Below are 16,281 nucleotides of genomic sequence, written 5' to 3' on the forward strand. Positions count from 1 at the left end.
TCTCGTTTTGAACAAGAGCAAGCCAGGACAACGCAACACTCCAGTAATCTTGAGATTAGTCTTAATAAACAGGTACAGTCTTGGCCCCGGGGTTCGCATGAACCAGGTACATATTATCATTAGCCGCTTGCTGTCCGTTATCACCAAACCACCTAGCAGACATTTACATCATTCTGAACGCCAGGTTTGATTACGCAACCGACTAATCGCTTTTCAAATAACAAAATGAAACTTGTTTTCCGGTTTCCTCGTTAAGCTACTAAATAAAGACACGTTTCGATTCACAAAACTACGCATAAGTAATTATCCATATCTGAAACGTTTATTGTAAAACTTGCAATCCTGCTAATTCATATGAACATGCATAAATTCTTAACCAGAGATTGAGCATTTGCAACACCTACAGTATAAACAGCTCTATCCGCTGTGGGCCTACACGTTATAATTATATCATTTGTACTATTATAGAAGTGGTGTTTCAGACTGAACCTGTTGATTTACATAAAGGTGCAAGTCCTGCTTTGTTATGTAGTGTATACAAAACATGCATGGAACATAATGGGAAACTGTAAAGCACAAAAACAATCATTTGAAACATCTCCCAGAAAATCAAATCACCATCAAAACTCTTGGAGAAAGGTCATACCCTAAAAACAAGCAGTAATAATTAATTCTTCAGTATTAATGTGTACATAACATTATTACACCTAAAATAATGGTCGATTGGACCAGTGAATTTGACACAGGGATAGAACACAAGACACAACTGCAATTGCTCCCTACCAGTTGTCCTTGAGTTGTCAGCCACACATTAAAAAATAGAAAAATGCTAAAAAAAACTACTTACTAAGTTGCGTACGTGGTAACCTGTGAGCGGGCACGTTGCATATTAAACAGAAAACCTGTGTTATAACGCCTGTAATTGACCAATCACACAAGTATGTGTAAAATTAATTTAATCAGTAAAAACTGAATGGTAAGAAATAAAACCTTTTGACAATTTGCACCACATCTTCATCCATAAGCACATGTTCTTTGCCCACACTTTGTGGATTGTATTTCACTGAAGACCCCCACACCAGAGCACTGAAATAGGTAAAAACATTGAGTAAAAATGCTATACAACTTTGTGAACACTTTTTTTTGTTTGGGTGAGGTTATTGTCGCAGATCTGGAATTTAGGGCATATTTGTCGCATTACCGCAAATTGGTGAACACTTACTGTTTAAATTGTTTTAATAACGTTCTGTGGATTTTGTTGCAGAAATCTTCCACTGAGCATTTATCAGAGTTGAGCACGACAGGTGCTTCGTAGTCAGGTAGTTGCCCTTTGGGTTTCGTGTAACTGGTATGAGAAATGAACAGATAAATAATATTTTCCTAAACAGTTAAAATTGCTATTTTTAAAATTAATTTAAAACATTTTTGCCGGTTGTATGATTTTTTGTGACCAGTTTTAAAGACTTTTGCCTTTTTTTTAAATGTTTTGCTACATTACAGAAGTTTTTCTACTTTTTTTAATGTATTAAATCCTAATTGATAGTCAAAAATAAAGTTTCTTACATCCGAACAAGTCTTAGGTATTCCCACATTCTTTCAAGTAAGTCGTCAAAATTCCACTTATGATGTGCGGATATTGGAACGCAGTGTGGAACTTTGTATATAATGTCCAACTCTTCAATTGAAATCTACAAGAAGTGAAACGCAGGAAGTTATAACTAACTGTGTGTCAATCAAAAACGAAGACTCAAAGATTTAACCTTACTTGAAAATTTTGGGTAATTAGTTTGGAACATATTAAAACCACATTATATGTCTGTTAATAACAGTAAATTAAAACTTATAAAATCTGTTAATTTTAAATATTTGATATGAAAAAAAAATACAATCTAGCATTGTAATATTAATAAAATGCTTTTGGTGTTTCAATATTTAAGTAAACTAAAACTTAAAAAGTCTGTTAATTTTAAATAATCGATAAAAAAAAAACCTAAATAATAAAAAATCCAACATTGTCATTTTATTAAAACGCTTTTGTTATTTCAATATTTAAGATAACTTAAACTTGAAAAGTCTGTTAATTTTAAATAACTTGTTTTTTTTCAATATTTATTTATAGTTTTGAAATATTGATAAATTGTTTTATTTTCCACCATTCAATACAGAGAAATAAGAAAAAAGAGCCTTTTTCACCTACTTGATCTATTTTATTAAGAAGATAGAGACAAGGGATGTAGACTCTGTTTCCCTCCACCACATCAATGAGATCATCAGTCACACAATCCTCCTTTAATATAATATCAGCATTGTGGATCCGATACTCTGATAAAATCTTCTTTGCTAACTCAGCATCTAATTCAGATTGTGGGACCTGAAATGTAAAATGAATTTTTATGAAAAATTCTGGATTCCTGTAAACTAAGTGTTTAGATATTCAAAGAACAATAACAAGAACAACTGTTCGACCAAAAAGAATCTGTATAATCATTAAACCAACATTAACACAGTCTCGCTGCACAGCAGAGGTTAGAAAACATTAGGATTTTATGAAAATGGAAAATTTCTATCAAATGTTTTAAACAGAATATAAAATACTATTCTTTCTAAAAGTAGATGTTCTTAGGCTAGGATAATTTTTCTAGGTTGCATTACAAAAAATGCCTTATTTTTATTAAATTAATAAAAATCTTTATTTAAAAAAACAAATATACAATATATATATATATATATATATATATATATATATAAAAATGTCCACCATAGCTTGAAAGTTAATCCCTCCTTTTTCTTTCATCTTGTAGTGAATATTTGGAGGTTTCTTGTTCAACCGGATTCCAAATCCTTCAAGTTCCTTCTCAATAAGTCGTTTATCGCCCAGTGGTTTTAATACATCAAGTACAATGAATATTAAACTGCAGGTTCTTGCAACTGGTAGGATTAAAATAGATGATTATGAGTTAATGCGTGTTTAAAGTTAACACACACATATATACACCATAAAATAAGAGCAATATATACAAGTTAAGTTACAATTACACCTTTTATTTCTTTTAAGAAACATTTACATTTTGTAATGCTTATTGTCACAAGAAATCACAAATTCAATTATTATATTTCACAGTATTGGCAAGTACCCTGGATTTGCCAATAAGAAAATAAAAGTTTTCCTACCCTAATTGCTACAGTACTACACAACATATGTACTTTGTCACAGATTATAAGTTTAATGCAAAACCTAGTATTTGTCCCAGATTATAAGTTTAATGATAGCCTATTGATAGTTATCTTATGTACCATGCTCTGCACACTTTTGAGATCAACCCACCTGCGATCACTTGTTTTCCTCTTCCTTTACCATCTTTTGCTCCCTCAATGATCCCAGGAAGATCAAGAAGTTGAATTTTTGCTCCTGAAAAATTGATGAAGAAGAATTATATAAACCCAACTAGCAGGGGTAGATATACACAAAAATACATTTTAATTGCACATTTGCTTGACTTATTAGTGCTACATGTAGAGATACCTCATAAAGTCAACCCTCTCTATTGCTACTATTTTGGTATCTACTATCTTCTTTTAACCCAGGACGTTGTTTTACAATATTATATTCTCAATTTCTTTTGTAACATTTATGTATGAATGAATATAGCTTGCTTTATTCTCACTTGACAGGAAAACAACAGTCGTTATAACAGGGGTGTTGTTGCATACAGCTTGGCCCTGCTCATAATTAAAATAAGAAATAATATATAAATAAACAAGCTAACCTTTATATTTAATAACGCCGGGTACAGTGGTTAACGTGGTGAACTCATAAGAAGCAACTTCACTGTAAACCCCTGCTATATTACTTAGTAGAGTTGATTTTCCAACAGAAGGAAAACCAACGAAACCAATTCTAGCATCACCAGTCTTTGCAACATCAAAACCTGAAAGGATTTTGAAGCTTATTACAAAAAGTCTTGGTTAATAAGACAATAAAGGCTGCAATGCCAACTGAAATGGCTAAATTCAAAATTGCAAAAATAGGTAAAACTGAAAACAAAGATTAGGTTTATTTTATCAAGGTTTCTGCACTATTTGCCTATGCACAAGACAAAAGAAACAGAATCTTTATTAGGCTACAGCAAATATGTAAAACAATAGATCAACAATCAAAATCCAAGCATAGCTTACTGTCATGAATTCTTTTCTCTGTTTAATACTGATAAGGTTATCAAACAAAATACCAAAACTTTTATTCGGCCAACAAAATTACCGTGTATTACTTATTCCAGAAGTTAGTTAGTTTGTCAAAATCTACTGACTAAAATTTTAATCGGCCAACTAAAAAAGCAAAATCGATATTTATGTCGCAACTAGTTTAGTCGATAGCCGAGAATGCCATCCCACACAAGTAAAACTCAAAATTAAATAATGATAATCTTCAAAATAACCAACCTTCTCCAGTCCCACCACCCGCCCCACCCTTTGGAGTGATGAGCTCCCTTTTAAGTTTGGCAAGTCGTGCTTTCAACATGCCAAGATGGCCAGCTGTTGCTTTGTTCTTCTGTGTTCTGGCCATCTATAACAATAACATATACGATAAATTATTTTAATTCTTTGTTAAAGATCTAATTATATATTAATTGTGATTTAAAAGAAGTTGTTTAGGTTTTTTTTAATTTTACCTCCGCCTCAATTTCTGATATTTTGGTTAGAATTGACATCTTTGTTTTGTATCTCTTGAACAATTTAAAAGAAGTTATTAAGGAAATGCTTTGACAGAGCAAGTTTTACCATAAATAGTAAGAAATCTGAAAAAACAGCTCATCGGTGTTAACATTTCATCACGCTGAACTTGAGAGAGTTGAAATTGTAAAAAGCCTCAATGTTAAAAAAATTGCCATTAGTTTTAAATTGTAATAATTTGCACAACCAACACTTTAGCAAAATTATACGATACCGAATCTCTGATCATCTTGTAAATTTATTTCTGCCGATAAGGGGATAAGTATTCGTTTAGCTGAGCTGTCTGTCAAGCAATGCCATGAGTTGTAGGTGCGGAATGCTGCGGAATTCCTAATCCGCAATTGGGTACAAACAAATGGGCTTACGAAAACTAAAAACTGAAGGGTATGTTATTGCATGAAGTACATAAAAATACCAAGAAAAATTAATAAATGTAATATTACTGTTCATTCACTGTGCATACCACTTTCCGTTAGTTTTTGCAACACAGTCGAATACGTAGCAAACTTTTTCTAATCTAATTAAGACGTTAATTATGATTATAACACAAAAATTACTATTTTTGATTTAACATAATCAGGCGTTGTATGAGCAACAACGAGTCAAAAAGCAAATAACATCCAAGAAAAATGAACGTAACCATGTTCCGTGTTTAAAGCAATTTCTATCCGACGGCCTTACCATAGGTAATTCCCCTAAAATTCCCCTTACTGTTCAAAGTTGCATTTCGTTTGTTTTATACATTTCTCGTATAGAATATATTGAGGCCGTTCAAACAGTTAAATTACAAGCTGATATTGTTCTCCAGTGATACTCTATATGGTCAAGATGTTTGGCGTCGTCGAAGGTCCAGCAAACAGGCCAGATGCTAAAGGTAACCAACAAAAACCAAAAACGTACATTCGTCATAAAGTATCTTTAGCTACAATAAAGACAAACGAATGTGTTTTTTATTTAGAGGAAAAAGCACCTCCCAAAGCAAAACCTCGTCTTCCTGCCAACCTAATTCACTTTATTGATTGCAATCAAGGTGCGGTCAGAGCTGTTCGATTCAATGGTAAGATTGTATTAATATAATTTAACAACACGCCCGGCAGAGTCTGTAGAAAAAAAGGGACCAAAATTTGGTTTATAAAATGTGTATAGTAAATTTTTAAGTAATAACCACCAGGCGTGGTTTAATATATATTAATTTCTGTATAAAATATTTTATGTCAATTTATGTTCTCAATTACCACTAGTATATTCATATCATATGCAAAACACATTTTTTTGCAGGGGATGGCAACTATTGCCTGACATGCGGTAACGACAAATCTATTAAATTGTGGAATCCTGAAAAACAAATGTTAATAAAGAAGTACACTGGTCATGGCTATGATGTGTTAGATGCTGCCAGCTCGAATGACAATTGCCAGATTGCGTCTTGTGGCTCAGACAAATCAGTTATGTATTGGGATGTGGCTTCAGGCCAGGTAATATTAGAAAACAAAGATTATTTGCAAAATTATATAAATGTATCCTACTCTAAGAAAGCGATATTAATTATTAAAACACAATCACAAATTATGGAAAAATATGTGTTTTAAAGTATTTATTCAGGAAAAATAACCGAAGTCAGTTTTAATCACCATTAAAATGCCATTTTCACACTTGTTTATGTTGTTTTCAGATAATTAGAAGGTTTCGTGGTCACGCTGGTCGTGTAAACTGCGTTCAGTTTAATGAGGAATCCACAGTTATATTATCTGGGTCAGTCGACTCCTCTATTCGGGCTTGGGATTGTCGGTCCAAAAAAGGAAGCGCTATTCAAATAATGGATGAAGCCAAGGATAGCATTTCCGCTCTGCAAGTCAGTATAAAATTATTTTGATGAAAGTAACTTCCTTTATCCTGACGTGCTTGGCAAAAACAACAGTTTTTATAACTGGGTGTTGTTCTATACACCTCATGCCCGCTTAGTAGTTACCACAGATGTAATTTTTGTGGGTTTTGTGGTTTTTTTCTGAATGGCAAAAAATTTAGACATCTTTTTAGTGACTACTGGATTGGAGATATTATTGTAAAGTTTCCTGTCTGGTGTGATGTGTAAAATGTTCAGTAGCATTTTTAACATATGACGAGCTAAAATCTTTACAACCTTGATCATTTATTTCAGCTGTCATTGATGTCTGCATTGTATACCTCACTACACTTATTCTGGATCATTCATATCACTTTTCTTACAAACTGATAAAACATATGCAAACCTTTGTGTATTATTGACCATTAAATGTAATATAACCTTCATTTAACACATAAATTGCCATTTACTACCACAGGTCTCAGACCATGAAATCTTGTCTGGTTCTATCGATGGTAAAATCCGTCGCTATGATCTTAGAATAGGCTCCATGCATTCAGATAACATTGGGTCTGCCATAACTAGCACATGTTTCACTAAAGATGGGCAGTGTACACTTACTTCAACACATGATAACACTATCAGATTGCTTGATGTTGCAACTGGTGAAATGTTAGGTAAGTTTTGGTGCTGTTCTTTGTGTCCCTTTAATTCATTTTTTAATTTTTGTTTTTTAATTTTTTTTTTGTTTTTTTAAATATGATATTTAATTTTGTTTTCAATACAAGATGGCGTTATTTGTAATCGTAAAGTACTTAAGATCTGAAAAATACAGTTTAAATCATTTTCATATTCTTAAATGTTTGTTTAACAACAGGAGAATACATGGGACACAAGAACGCTAAATACATGATCGAATGTGCGTTAAACCGTAAAGACGATCACGTGATCAGCGGCTCCGAAGACGGTCACATCTACATGTGGGACTTAGTGGAAGCAAGTGTAACGAAAAAACTTTTAGTAAAACGAAACAAAGTCATTCATTCGCTAAGCATGCACCCCGAGAAAGACGTTATGTTGGTAGCGTGCGAAAATAAGATTTATATGTTCGCTGACGACTTTTACGAGCTGCCGGACAATATTGCGTGATGAGCGTGGTCGTTACGCAGTTGGTTATATTTGCGAGAGTTCTGAATGGCATTCGAATCGTTTTTCGTGGGAGAAAATCAGTCGAACTGTGTCCTATAAGCATTACATACCTGTTTAATGTCTATGCCGCTATTTCTGCATTACAAATAAATTACAAAAATTGCCTCGATTTTTATATAGAGGACAGCAGCAACACAACAGCAAATAAATATCTTACAATAAAAACAGCACAACGTAAATAAATATTAATATTGTACATTCGGGATCGTTTTAACTAAACGATGAAAAAGCTGTGGACATTAATAAATATCCTAACAAGGGTTTCCGCACAACGCAACACCAACGCGAAAAGCAAATGTGCGGTTTGACATTCCAGGTTTCCAACTGAAGATTCGATTCATGTATCGAGTTAATGGCAACAGATTGCGCAGGTCCTTATTGCTTTCAGTTTCTCCAAAATTGACGACGAATGTCTGTAAATTTTAATCGGTAATAAAACTTATTCCAGTAAAATGCACAACTTTCAAGGGGTATACGTTTTGCTGCGTATTACAAATAATGAATGAATGAATGAATGAATGAATGAATGAATGAATGAATGAATGAATGAATGAATGAATGAATGAATGTAATAACAATACACTTTATCCTATCTCTGTTTTGCTATAACATGAAATTTACCTACAAAGTTAATTATAGTAGGGTGGGGGAAGATGGGACACCGTTGCAATCTATTTTCGTTCTCCAATTTGATAGTAACACAAACATTCAACAATTTTTTATAAAACTTTATCTTCACGGCTCCCACAGATCGTTGTTAATTGTTTAAAACACGATCAGGATATTTGGTTATTATATGTGAAAGATGTCCCATCTTCCCCCACCCTACTATACGTATTAAGTCCTAAGTGGACACAAGATGTGTAAAACAGAACACTCGTGTTATAACGACCGCTGTTTCCCTTAACACGCGAATGTTAAAAGTGACATTTATTTGTTGGTCATTTCTTACCTTAATACCACTCCTTCTTAATTCATATGCGGCTGATGTCATACCACCAGCTGAGTTGTTTTGATCAGTCACCAGAACAATAATGTTTTCTGCATTCTTTCTATTCCCGTTTCGTGTAGAAAACATAGATCGCTTTACGTATCGTAATACCTCCGCTATGCTAGATGCTCCGTTCGCTAAAATGACAGAAATTTACTAAAAGTTAATATAAAGTTCATAAACACAAATAAACACCTGTGTTATTAAAAGCTTGGCTTCGAATTGCAAGTGATAACGAAGCTCGTTCGGAGAAGTCGTTCAAATGCATTGCTGTGGACTCGAACGGGTGTCCGATGTCTCCAACGAAGCCAACTCGGGCGAAATCTTTTCCCATTTTGAATAAACTAATACAGATAGATGTTATCAAACTGAATATACACCAAGGATCTATTAAAAATACGTACGACTGTATAGTTGCAATCACATCGAGACCAGTCTTCCAGTTTCCAGGGTCCGAAGCGTGTAAAACGAAAACAACATCGATGTTACCATTTGGTGGACACGGTCCTGTAGAGTTTACAAAAAAAACATAACACTCTAAATCCGGTATTCTTGGTTACGCTAACAGCTATGCCACAGCGCCAGACAATTAAAAACAATTCTTACTTGCACAGCAAGATTTAATTCCCTCCCAAGTCCCGCTTTCAGTACATGTTCGAACGTCTGCTTCATTTGGAGACACGTAATAATCAAGCCCACATACGGTTCTGCAAACCGACCCGACCTTGTTTTCGTTGGTACAAACTAAATCTCCGTATTCAGGTTTCTTCAACACTGGGCATCTCGGTTCTGGTTAATAAATAGCGATATTCATTTGATTCAGTTTGTAATGTGGGTTATCTTATGCACCCTACCCGGTATGCAGCTGAGAGGTCCTCTATTGCAGCCATCGGACGTACAGCAGCATCGACAAACAGCAGAGTGCTGATCGCCATTACATTGCGGGTGTCGAGGCATCTATATTTAAGGCGTATGTTTTATAATTGATTAACGTATTGATATACACAGGGGTACAATGTACGCTATAAACTGAGACTCACCTTGAATCCAGGCATAGGAAATCCATTCTGTAAATACAAAATGTTTTACATTCTATTCACAACATAATGGTTCATTGCCTACCTGAGCTTGATCATTAAAACAAGCCAACTTTTGCTTGCAATGTCGAGAAACCGTGAACATATTATCCGGGGTGCCAATTCTTCGCGCAACAGTTTGACAAGATTGCTAAAAGTTATTGAAATACTTTTTGTTACAAGAAGTAACTACTTAATGTTAGAATAATTTCGCATAACATTCTTACTTCATTGAATCTGCAGGTTTTCAGTACAGCGTTTTTGTCGCAGGCCTCCATATTTGGTTCATTTTCACAAGTCCAGCATTTTAAACCTATTAAATGACAGATATATATAGGTGCGACTTAACTTGAACAGTTGTCTATTCTTACCTAACACAGGTGATTGTATCAAATCTAGCAATAGAATCAAAGCGATCATCTTGTTTGACATCGTGTTTATAAAACAATGTTTTGACTGAAAGTAGAAGCGACAACAATTTTAACCATCAATAAAATTGAACTGTTTAAAACCGTACCTTATATTGGCCAGGTAAATTCCCGGGGCAAGGTAACAGGTACAATCAACCCAATTTTGCCACCATAAAATCATTAAGTGATTTATCACGTCTTTTTAAAAGAGGGTGTAAATGCTAATTGGGTATGTCACCTCCAGTAATTGCTATTTAAACCTGAACTGACAACGCAATGAGTGATTTACACAAAATCGGACAGCTTCTTTAACAAGCATATTATGAGACATGCTAACCTTTAGGGCTGTCCTGTTACAATGTTGACAAGGTCGACGTATTTCCGATAGAGCAGTGATGGGTGAGGAAATATAATTCGTCAAAGTTTATTGTTCGTAACAAGTTGCATATGTGATTATATAAGTATGTATATGTGATTCAATACACAGCAATTGGTAATAACTAAAGGATTGTCCTTTTCAGTTCACTGGACTTTATAACACAATTAGGCTGTTACTTAAGACATGACAAATAAAAATGTACAAACACATGTAACACATAGGGTATAGAAAATGATAGGTCAAGAAAATGCATTGTCAGGTTTTAATAAGTGCTCATACTAAAATAGGCTAAAATATGGACGTTTGTTGGGTATTGTATTGCTTGTGTCTTTTGGTTTAATTGTGTGTATTATACTGGCTATAAAACTATGTTGTATGCATGGAACATAAAATGTAAAACATTAAGAAAAATCAAGGTCATTAAAATGCACAAATTAAATAGGAAATGAAACTTTTACAATTTAACTGCAGGTTTGCCTTATGGAGTCAACAACCCTGAAATAAAAAAGTTTGCTTAAAAGATATGTAATTATAAGAAACACTATGTATGATCAACTATATGTTATGTTTATAGTTAGTAGTTACTATACAGTAGGGTGGGGGAAGATGGGACACATTTTCATTCTACTTTCTCGTCCAATTTGGTAGTAAACAAAGAACTTTCAAAAAATTATAAAACCATATCCTCCTGACTCTCATAGACCAATAACTCAAAATCAGGATATCAGGATATGTGCTAAAGGTGTCCCATCCTCCCCCCGGGTACTATATATATATATGTCTAAAAGCCTAGATGCAAGTATAGTGTTCATTAATAGCTGTGTAGTGTTCTATATATACTTGATTGTTGCACAAAATATATATAAATAACTCACTTGCTTGTTGGTATACCATTATCACATAGATTTCCAAACACAAAGAGTTGTCTGTACCCGTATTCATACTGTGGATAATAAACATAAGAACGTTACATTAAAGATTATTATAAAATATTTTTGTTTATAAAATTTTGTTCTTGTTTTAAAATGTATAAATTGGTATAAGTTGTTGAAACAAAATTTTTTCTTTAGTATTTGTTTCGTTTAGTTGTAGTGTAATGATTTACTACATTGTGCCAACTGCAAATATATTTCACTATAGCATTTATAATGTTGTTTTAATAATCATATAAGCATGATGCAATAATTTGTCATTCCATGAAGTTAACGTGTCAGAAAACGTGTGGGACTTACGTCATCCAATTCATAACACATTGAGTCAAATGCCTTGACAGCTTCAGTGTAACACTCAAGATTAATTAAAGCTGGCATTGTGGATGTTACAAGACTGTTTTCATCATTTTCATTTGAAGCGACATTAGCAATTGTACGTGTTGTCCATTCAATACGTCGGCGTGTCTGAAAAATAAGTTTTTTAGGTGTTTCCTTTTTAGCAATGAAACTATTTCTTTATTTTTAAGCTCTATAAAAATGGCAACACTGTTTGAAAATTTAAATATACCTACATGTACACAAGTAATTTTCTTTTAGTCAAAATTTATTTTCATAACAAAGAGAACTTAATGTTCTCAGTATTTCACCAACACTAATACACCATTGCTGATGTTTACTAAGAATACAAACATAAACATGCAAAACCAAAACAAACAACTAAAATTCTTATATTTTAAATTACTTCAAATTCCTTGGCGAGTAGTAACTGCAGATGTTGGCGAGATTCAGGGTTTTTTGCAGCTGCAATTTTTCGCTTTAAAATATGGATTGGTACGTCTGGTGATGGGACGTCATCATACTGTCGATGTATTATGATAATCAGTAGATTCAATACAACTGTATGTGATTCAGGGAGTTTTGGCCAAGTATACTTCAGAACATGACCATGTGATTTTGGTAAGAGTCACGAGTGAGACTGTAATTGTCTTGTGATAAGTCAAAATGTGATTGATACAAAACGTAGGATAAACAACTATGAATACCAAAGCCCAAATTATACAATATGAAAGTAAATATACACAGGCCATTATACTATATAAAAAATATACACAATCTCACAGACCAAAAGCTTTGTATATGAATTATAGAAGACTTACTATTGGGCGAAGCTTCATTGGCTTAACTTTGCTCTGTCTTTCACCTTGGAAGATACCGACTACTTCATGACTCATGCTCTGTAATGAAGTAACCATATAAACTACATGGAGGGCAACACAAAGGTTTAACTTACCAGGTTTCCATATTGCATCACATGACTTTGGTTCGTGTGCTTTTTCGCTACTTTGAATTGTTTGTGTAAAGTTTCTTGATCTAAATTCTCCTAAAAAAAATAAAAAACTGTAATGTTATAGTTGGAAAGAAATACTGTTTAACCAGAAGTACAAATCCACGTTTTTTATTGCCATTTACAATTTTTTTCCCCTACAATATATTTTCTACAAAAATAAAAAAAATATTCTTATTGAAATACAATAGTTAAAAACAGATACCATTTAATCAGAAATAAAAAATATACATTTTATAAAAAAAGGATTTATCAAATTCAGCCAACTTAAATCTTATTTTCTTATCGAACCTGGTCGGAATCTTCCAGCCATGAAACAGAATACCTATCACCGAGGTAGGTCCCTCTCTTTTCATCAAAATAGCAAGCGTAGGATGATTCCTCTGAGTTAGCAGCAGTAGTTGCATAAACATTCATGCTGTCACTCAAAGTTTTTTCGAACATTGAACCACTCTCGCATGCTTCGAGATAAAACACCAACTGCAATTAAGGATTACACTTTGATTAGTGGATCAGGGCATAATTGTTAATATATTATATTGGACTTCAGTGGGAAAGGGCATTCTAATGGGAATTGCATACACATCATAAAAGGGCAAAGTAGGCAAATTTTAAAAATGCACAGTGGGCGAGTTTATATGTTAGGTTAGCTATTAAAGTACAACATTTTTACTGTGGGCTTACATAATATAATGGTTTACTAAACAAGAATCAATTGTGCAATCATACATACAATGTATTACCTGGGCAAAGAACTTCTTGTTGTACATTGTGTTAATTGCATTATTCAAATCTTTCTTCATTAGCTGCAAAAAAACAACTGTAAAAAGTCTTACCATTACACAAGTTTCAAAGTTAACGTTAAACAGCAGTCTTACCTCTCCAGTTGGAAAGGCAATAAGACCAGGTGCTCCATGGTCAGCGAAATACACAAAGACATGATCATGGGGTCCACTTTCCAATGCTCTACCACTGCCTATACCATGAAGACCTTCTTTATCTCCTGTCAGCACTTTTAGGAAGTTGGAAGGTGTTACATCCTAGAAAACAAATGTTTTTAGTTATAAATGTGTGTTTTAGGATAGTTGTTTTGTTTGTACCTTCCCAGTGTAATCCTTTAGAACACACTTGTACACATCTGGCCCGTCAGGGTGATTGATAATAATGCCTTGGGTTGGGTTCCTGCAACAATGCATTTATTTTATAAAACCAAATTCGGTTAGGGGCATAAAAGATTTTCTAGTCAGTTTCTATACAAACATTATAACTTTATGTATGATATGATGAATATTCTGGTTTAAAAACTAAAACCAACTTCCAAGATGCAGAATTTAAAAAGAATGTTTGTTACCTAACAAGTACCAGTAATTAGAATGTTAATATGAAATTTATTTACCTTTATTTTAGCTTTAATTTATACAAATATTAACAGTTTTTTACTTAAAATAACTTTGTTTTGTACAATGTCTTTGTCATAACATGCTCACATGAGACTATAAACCTAATCAAATACACTGGACATACAAAATAAATAATGTCAACATATTCAGCAAATTCCTATACAATAGGAGACGGGTACGAATATTAGCAATAAAATGTTCATGTTTTATTACTGAGGCAACACGTAACACTAACTTACTGTTCATTATTTGCAATGTCATCATACATCATCACAATGATTTGTTCATCTGGTATCCCATGGCTGTGCACCACTTGGTAAGCATGACAGACATCAGCCTGGAAGATTTAATTATAACATAAACATATTTGTTTTTGGACATGTGACGTAGCAATTCTTTTCAAACAACTGGTCTTTTTCCCTGTTGGTTTGGGTTTGGTCCTTCCATGTAAAATATTTGCAAAATTGATCATTCTGCCCAAAATTGTTTACTATTGAATTTTTACTTTTTGTTATACGCTATACTTTCCTATTTTGTTATAACTCTACTCTCTTGTTTAAATGTAACAAAAAAAGCTAAAAAGGACATCCTATTGTTAATAATAATAATACTAGTAATACAACAAAACAAAAGGATGATTTTAAAACACGTTTTTTGCAACATGTTTACCTGGTGCCTGTAGTTGTAATACCCACTAGATCCTGCAACCAGCACGGCCCAGATTTTTCCTTTGAAAGCTGGCTCATCAACTGGTTGATATACTTTGTTGAACTGTTGCGCGAAATCACTAGGACTACTGGCAGCAAAATCAGCAATAACAATCAAACCAACAATATACAATAGCTTCATTTTTCCAAATGGCAATATTAATTCTTATAAAAAAGCGTCTAAAGAATTGGATGCATTATATGGTAAGAGAATAGATACTGTATCACATTTACACACATTACATAATACAAATAACCTGTGTTTCCACTGATTTGTGTCTTGACTTGAACTTCCTGCCCGTCCCAAAATATATTTTGGGAATTGGGACCATGTTATACCGATCACAACTTCGAGCATGTGAACATGTTGACACTTTCTTTGTTATATGTATCAGCTGAACGACGATGACGTCGAACGCATCACATGCTGCTTCTACGTTTGTTTTGTTTTGGTATCTGCGGGTCATGAACTGCGTGCGCGTGAACACACAGTGTGCATAGAAAAATAAACCGTTGAAAATTTTTATTAATGAAAAAAACTTTAATTAGTATTTCAAGTTATTTTTGATAATACTAAGATTAACGAACTCGATTTTGGAAACAGCTAACCAAAACTCCCCTTAATCGTAAACACTACACTGCCTCTGGTGGTGTTTTATATAACGTTTGTTTACATTTTTCTTGAATTTAGTATTGGCTGCCTGGCAGCAAACCACGCTAACTTGAAGAAGATTGCGAAATTGTAGTGTTCTATATAAATTAACAGTTATGAGTGACCGCAGTGATAGTGACACGGGGTACTGCACCAACACGGAAGAGTCAACGGACGAAGAAGATGTTAACCAAGCAGTTGTGCCGGAGGAAGATGCTTTAAATGAGGTGAACTACCTAGAAGAAGATTATGGACTGCTCCTCGGATTAGGTGATTTTTTTCAAGATCACGCATCGGTCCAACCTAACCTTAATCAGATTAGGGAAGAACGTCTCCAAAGAACATATGATATTCTATCCGAAATATCACCATATTATGCAAAAGAGGTTATGCATATAAACAAAGAGCTCTCCAAAGAGGATGCAGCTGCTGTGTGTATCCAGAAACATTTTCGCGGCTACCTTGGTAGAAAGGTTTACCTTGAACGCTTGATGGATTACTTTGAACATGAGGAGGAGCTGAGGAAGATCAAAGAACAAGACCAGATGGAAGAGGCGGAGCTACTCATCGAAAATCATCAACTCGAAAGTGAAATTGAAGATGAAA

At 33.8% G+C, this 16,281-nt stretch overlaps 4 protein-coding genes across 5 annotated transcripts; 1 reads left to right on the plus strand and 3 right to left on the minus strand.

The window, feature by feature from the left end:
- Positions 1-300: 300 nt before the first annotated feature.
- On the minus strand, positions 301-4,906 carry LOC100177117 (developmentally-regulated GTP-binding protein 1). The gene is made up of 10 exons (XM_002130347.4): positions 4,671-4,906; positions 4,441-4,564; positions 3,768-3,929; positions 3,326-3,409; positions 2,759-2,928; positions 2,198-2,371; positions 1,564-1,688; positions 1,223-1,345; positions 991-1,086; positions 301-647 (listed from the first exon to the last, which is right to left on the minus strand). Exons 1-10 carry the CDS (start codon positions 4,707-4,709, stop codon positions 641-643), a joined length of 1,104 nt encoding a protein of 367 aa, XP_002130383.1. The 5' UTR covers positions 4,710-4,906; the 3' UTR covers positions 301-640.
- Positions 4,907-5,421: 515 nt separating this feature from the next.
- Positions 5,422-7,883, plus strand: LOC100187342 (WD repeat domain-containing protein 83-like). Its single transcript, XM_002130432.5, has 6 exons — positions 5,422-5,605; positions 5,690-5,788; positions 6,010-6,206; positions 6,404-6,583; positions 7,053-7,251; positions 7,452-7,883. The coding sequence occupies exons 1-6, from the start codon at positions 5,551-5,553 to the stop codon at positions 7,721-7,723; spliced, it is 1,002 nt and encodes a 333-aa protein (XP_002130468.1). The 5' UTR covers positions 5,422-5,550; the 3' UTR covers positions 7,724-7,883.
- Positions 7,879-10,376, minus strand: LOC100184956. Its single transcript, XM_002130470.4, has 10 exons — positions 10,222-10,376; positions 10,078-10,163; positions 9,897-10,001; positions 9,815-9,841; positions 9,629-9,731; positions 9,381-9,563; positions 9,179-9,281; positions 8,970-9,118; positions 8,736-8,911; positions 7,879-8,196 (listed from the first exon to the last, which is right to left on the minus strand). The coding sequence occupies exons 1-10, from the start codon at positions 10,280-10,282 to the stop codon at positions 8,035-8,037; spliced, it is 1,155 nt and encodes a 384-aa protein (XP_002130506.1). The 5' UTR covers positions 10,283-10,376; the 3' UTR covers positions 7,879-8,034.
- Positions 10,377-10,668: 292 nt separating this feature from the next.
- LOC100182585 (legumain-like) lies at positions 10,669-15,394 on the minus strand. 2 transcript variants are annotated; one of them, XM_026834269.1, is made up of 13 exons: positions 15,281-15,394; positions 14,986-15,065; positions 14,556-14,653; positions 14,017-14,098; positions 13,795-13,956; positions 13,660-13,722; positions 13,208-13,396; positions 12,863-12,952; positions 12,729-12,806; positions 12,314-12,430; positions 11,872-12,036; positions 11,515-11,582; positions 10,669-11,134 (listed from the first exon to the last, which is right to left on the minus strand). In XM_026834269.1, exons 3-13 carry the CDS (start codon positions 14,585-14,587, stop codon positions 11,101-11,103), a joined length of 1,080 nt encoding a protein of 359 aa, XP_026690070.1. In that variant the 5' UTR covers positions 14,588-14,653; positions 14,986-15,065; positions 15,281-15,394; the 3' UTR covers positions 10,669-11,100. The 2 variants fall into 2 exon arrangements, with proteins under 2 accessions (XP_026690070.1, XP_002130826.1); XM_002130790.5 differs by lacking the exon at positions 15,281-15,394 and having other exon boundaries at positions 14,986-15,228.
- Positions 15,395-16,281: the final 887 nt, after the last annotated feature.

This window comes from Ciona intestinalis, chromosome 4, assembly GCF_000224145.3.
Source record: "Ciona intestinalis chromosome 4, KH, whole genome shotgun sequence".
Classification (NCBI taxonomy): Eukaryota; Metazoa; Chordata; class Ascidiacea; order Phlebobranchia; family Cionidae; genus Ciona; species Ciona intestinalis.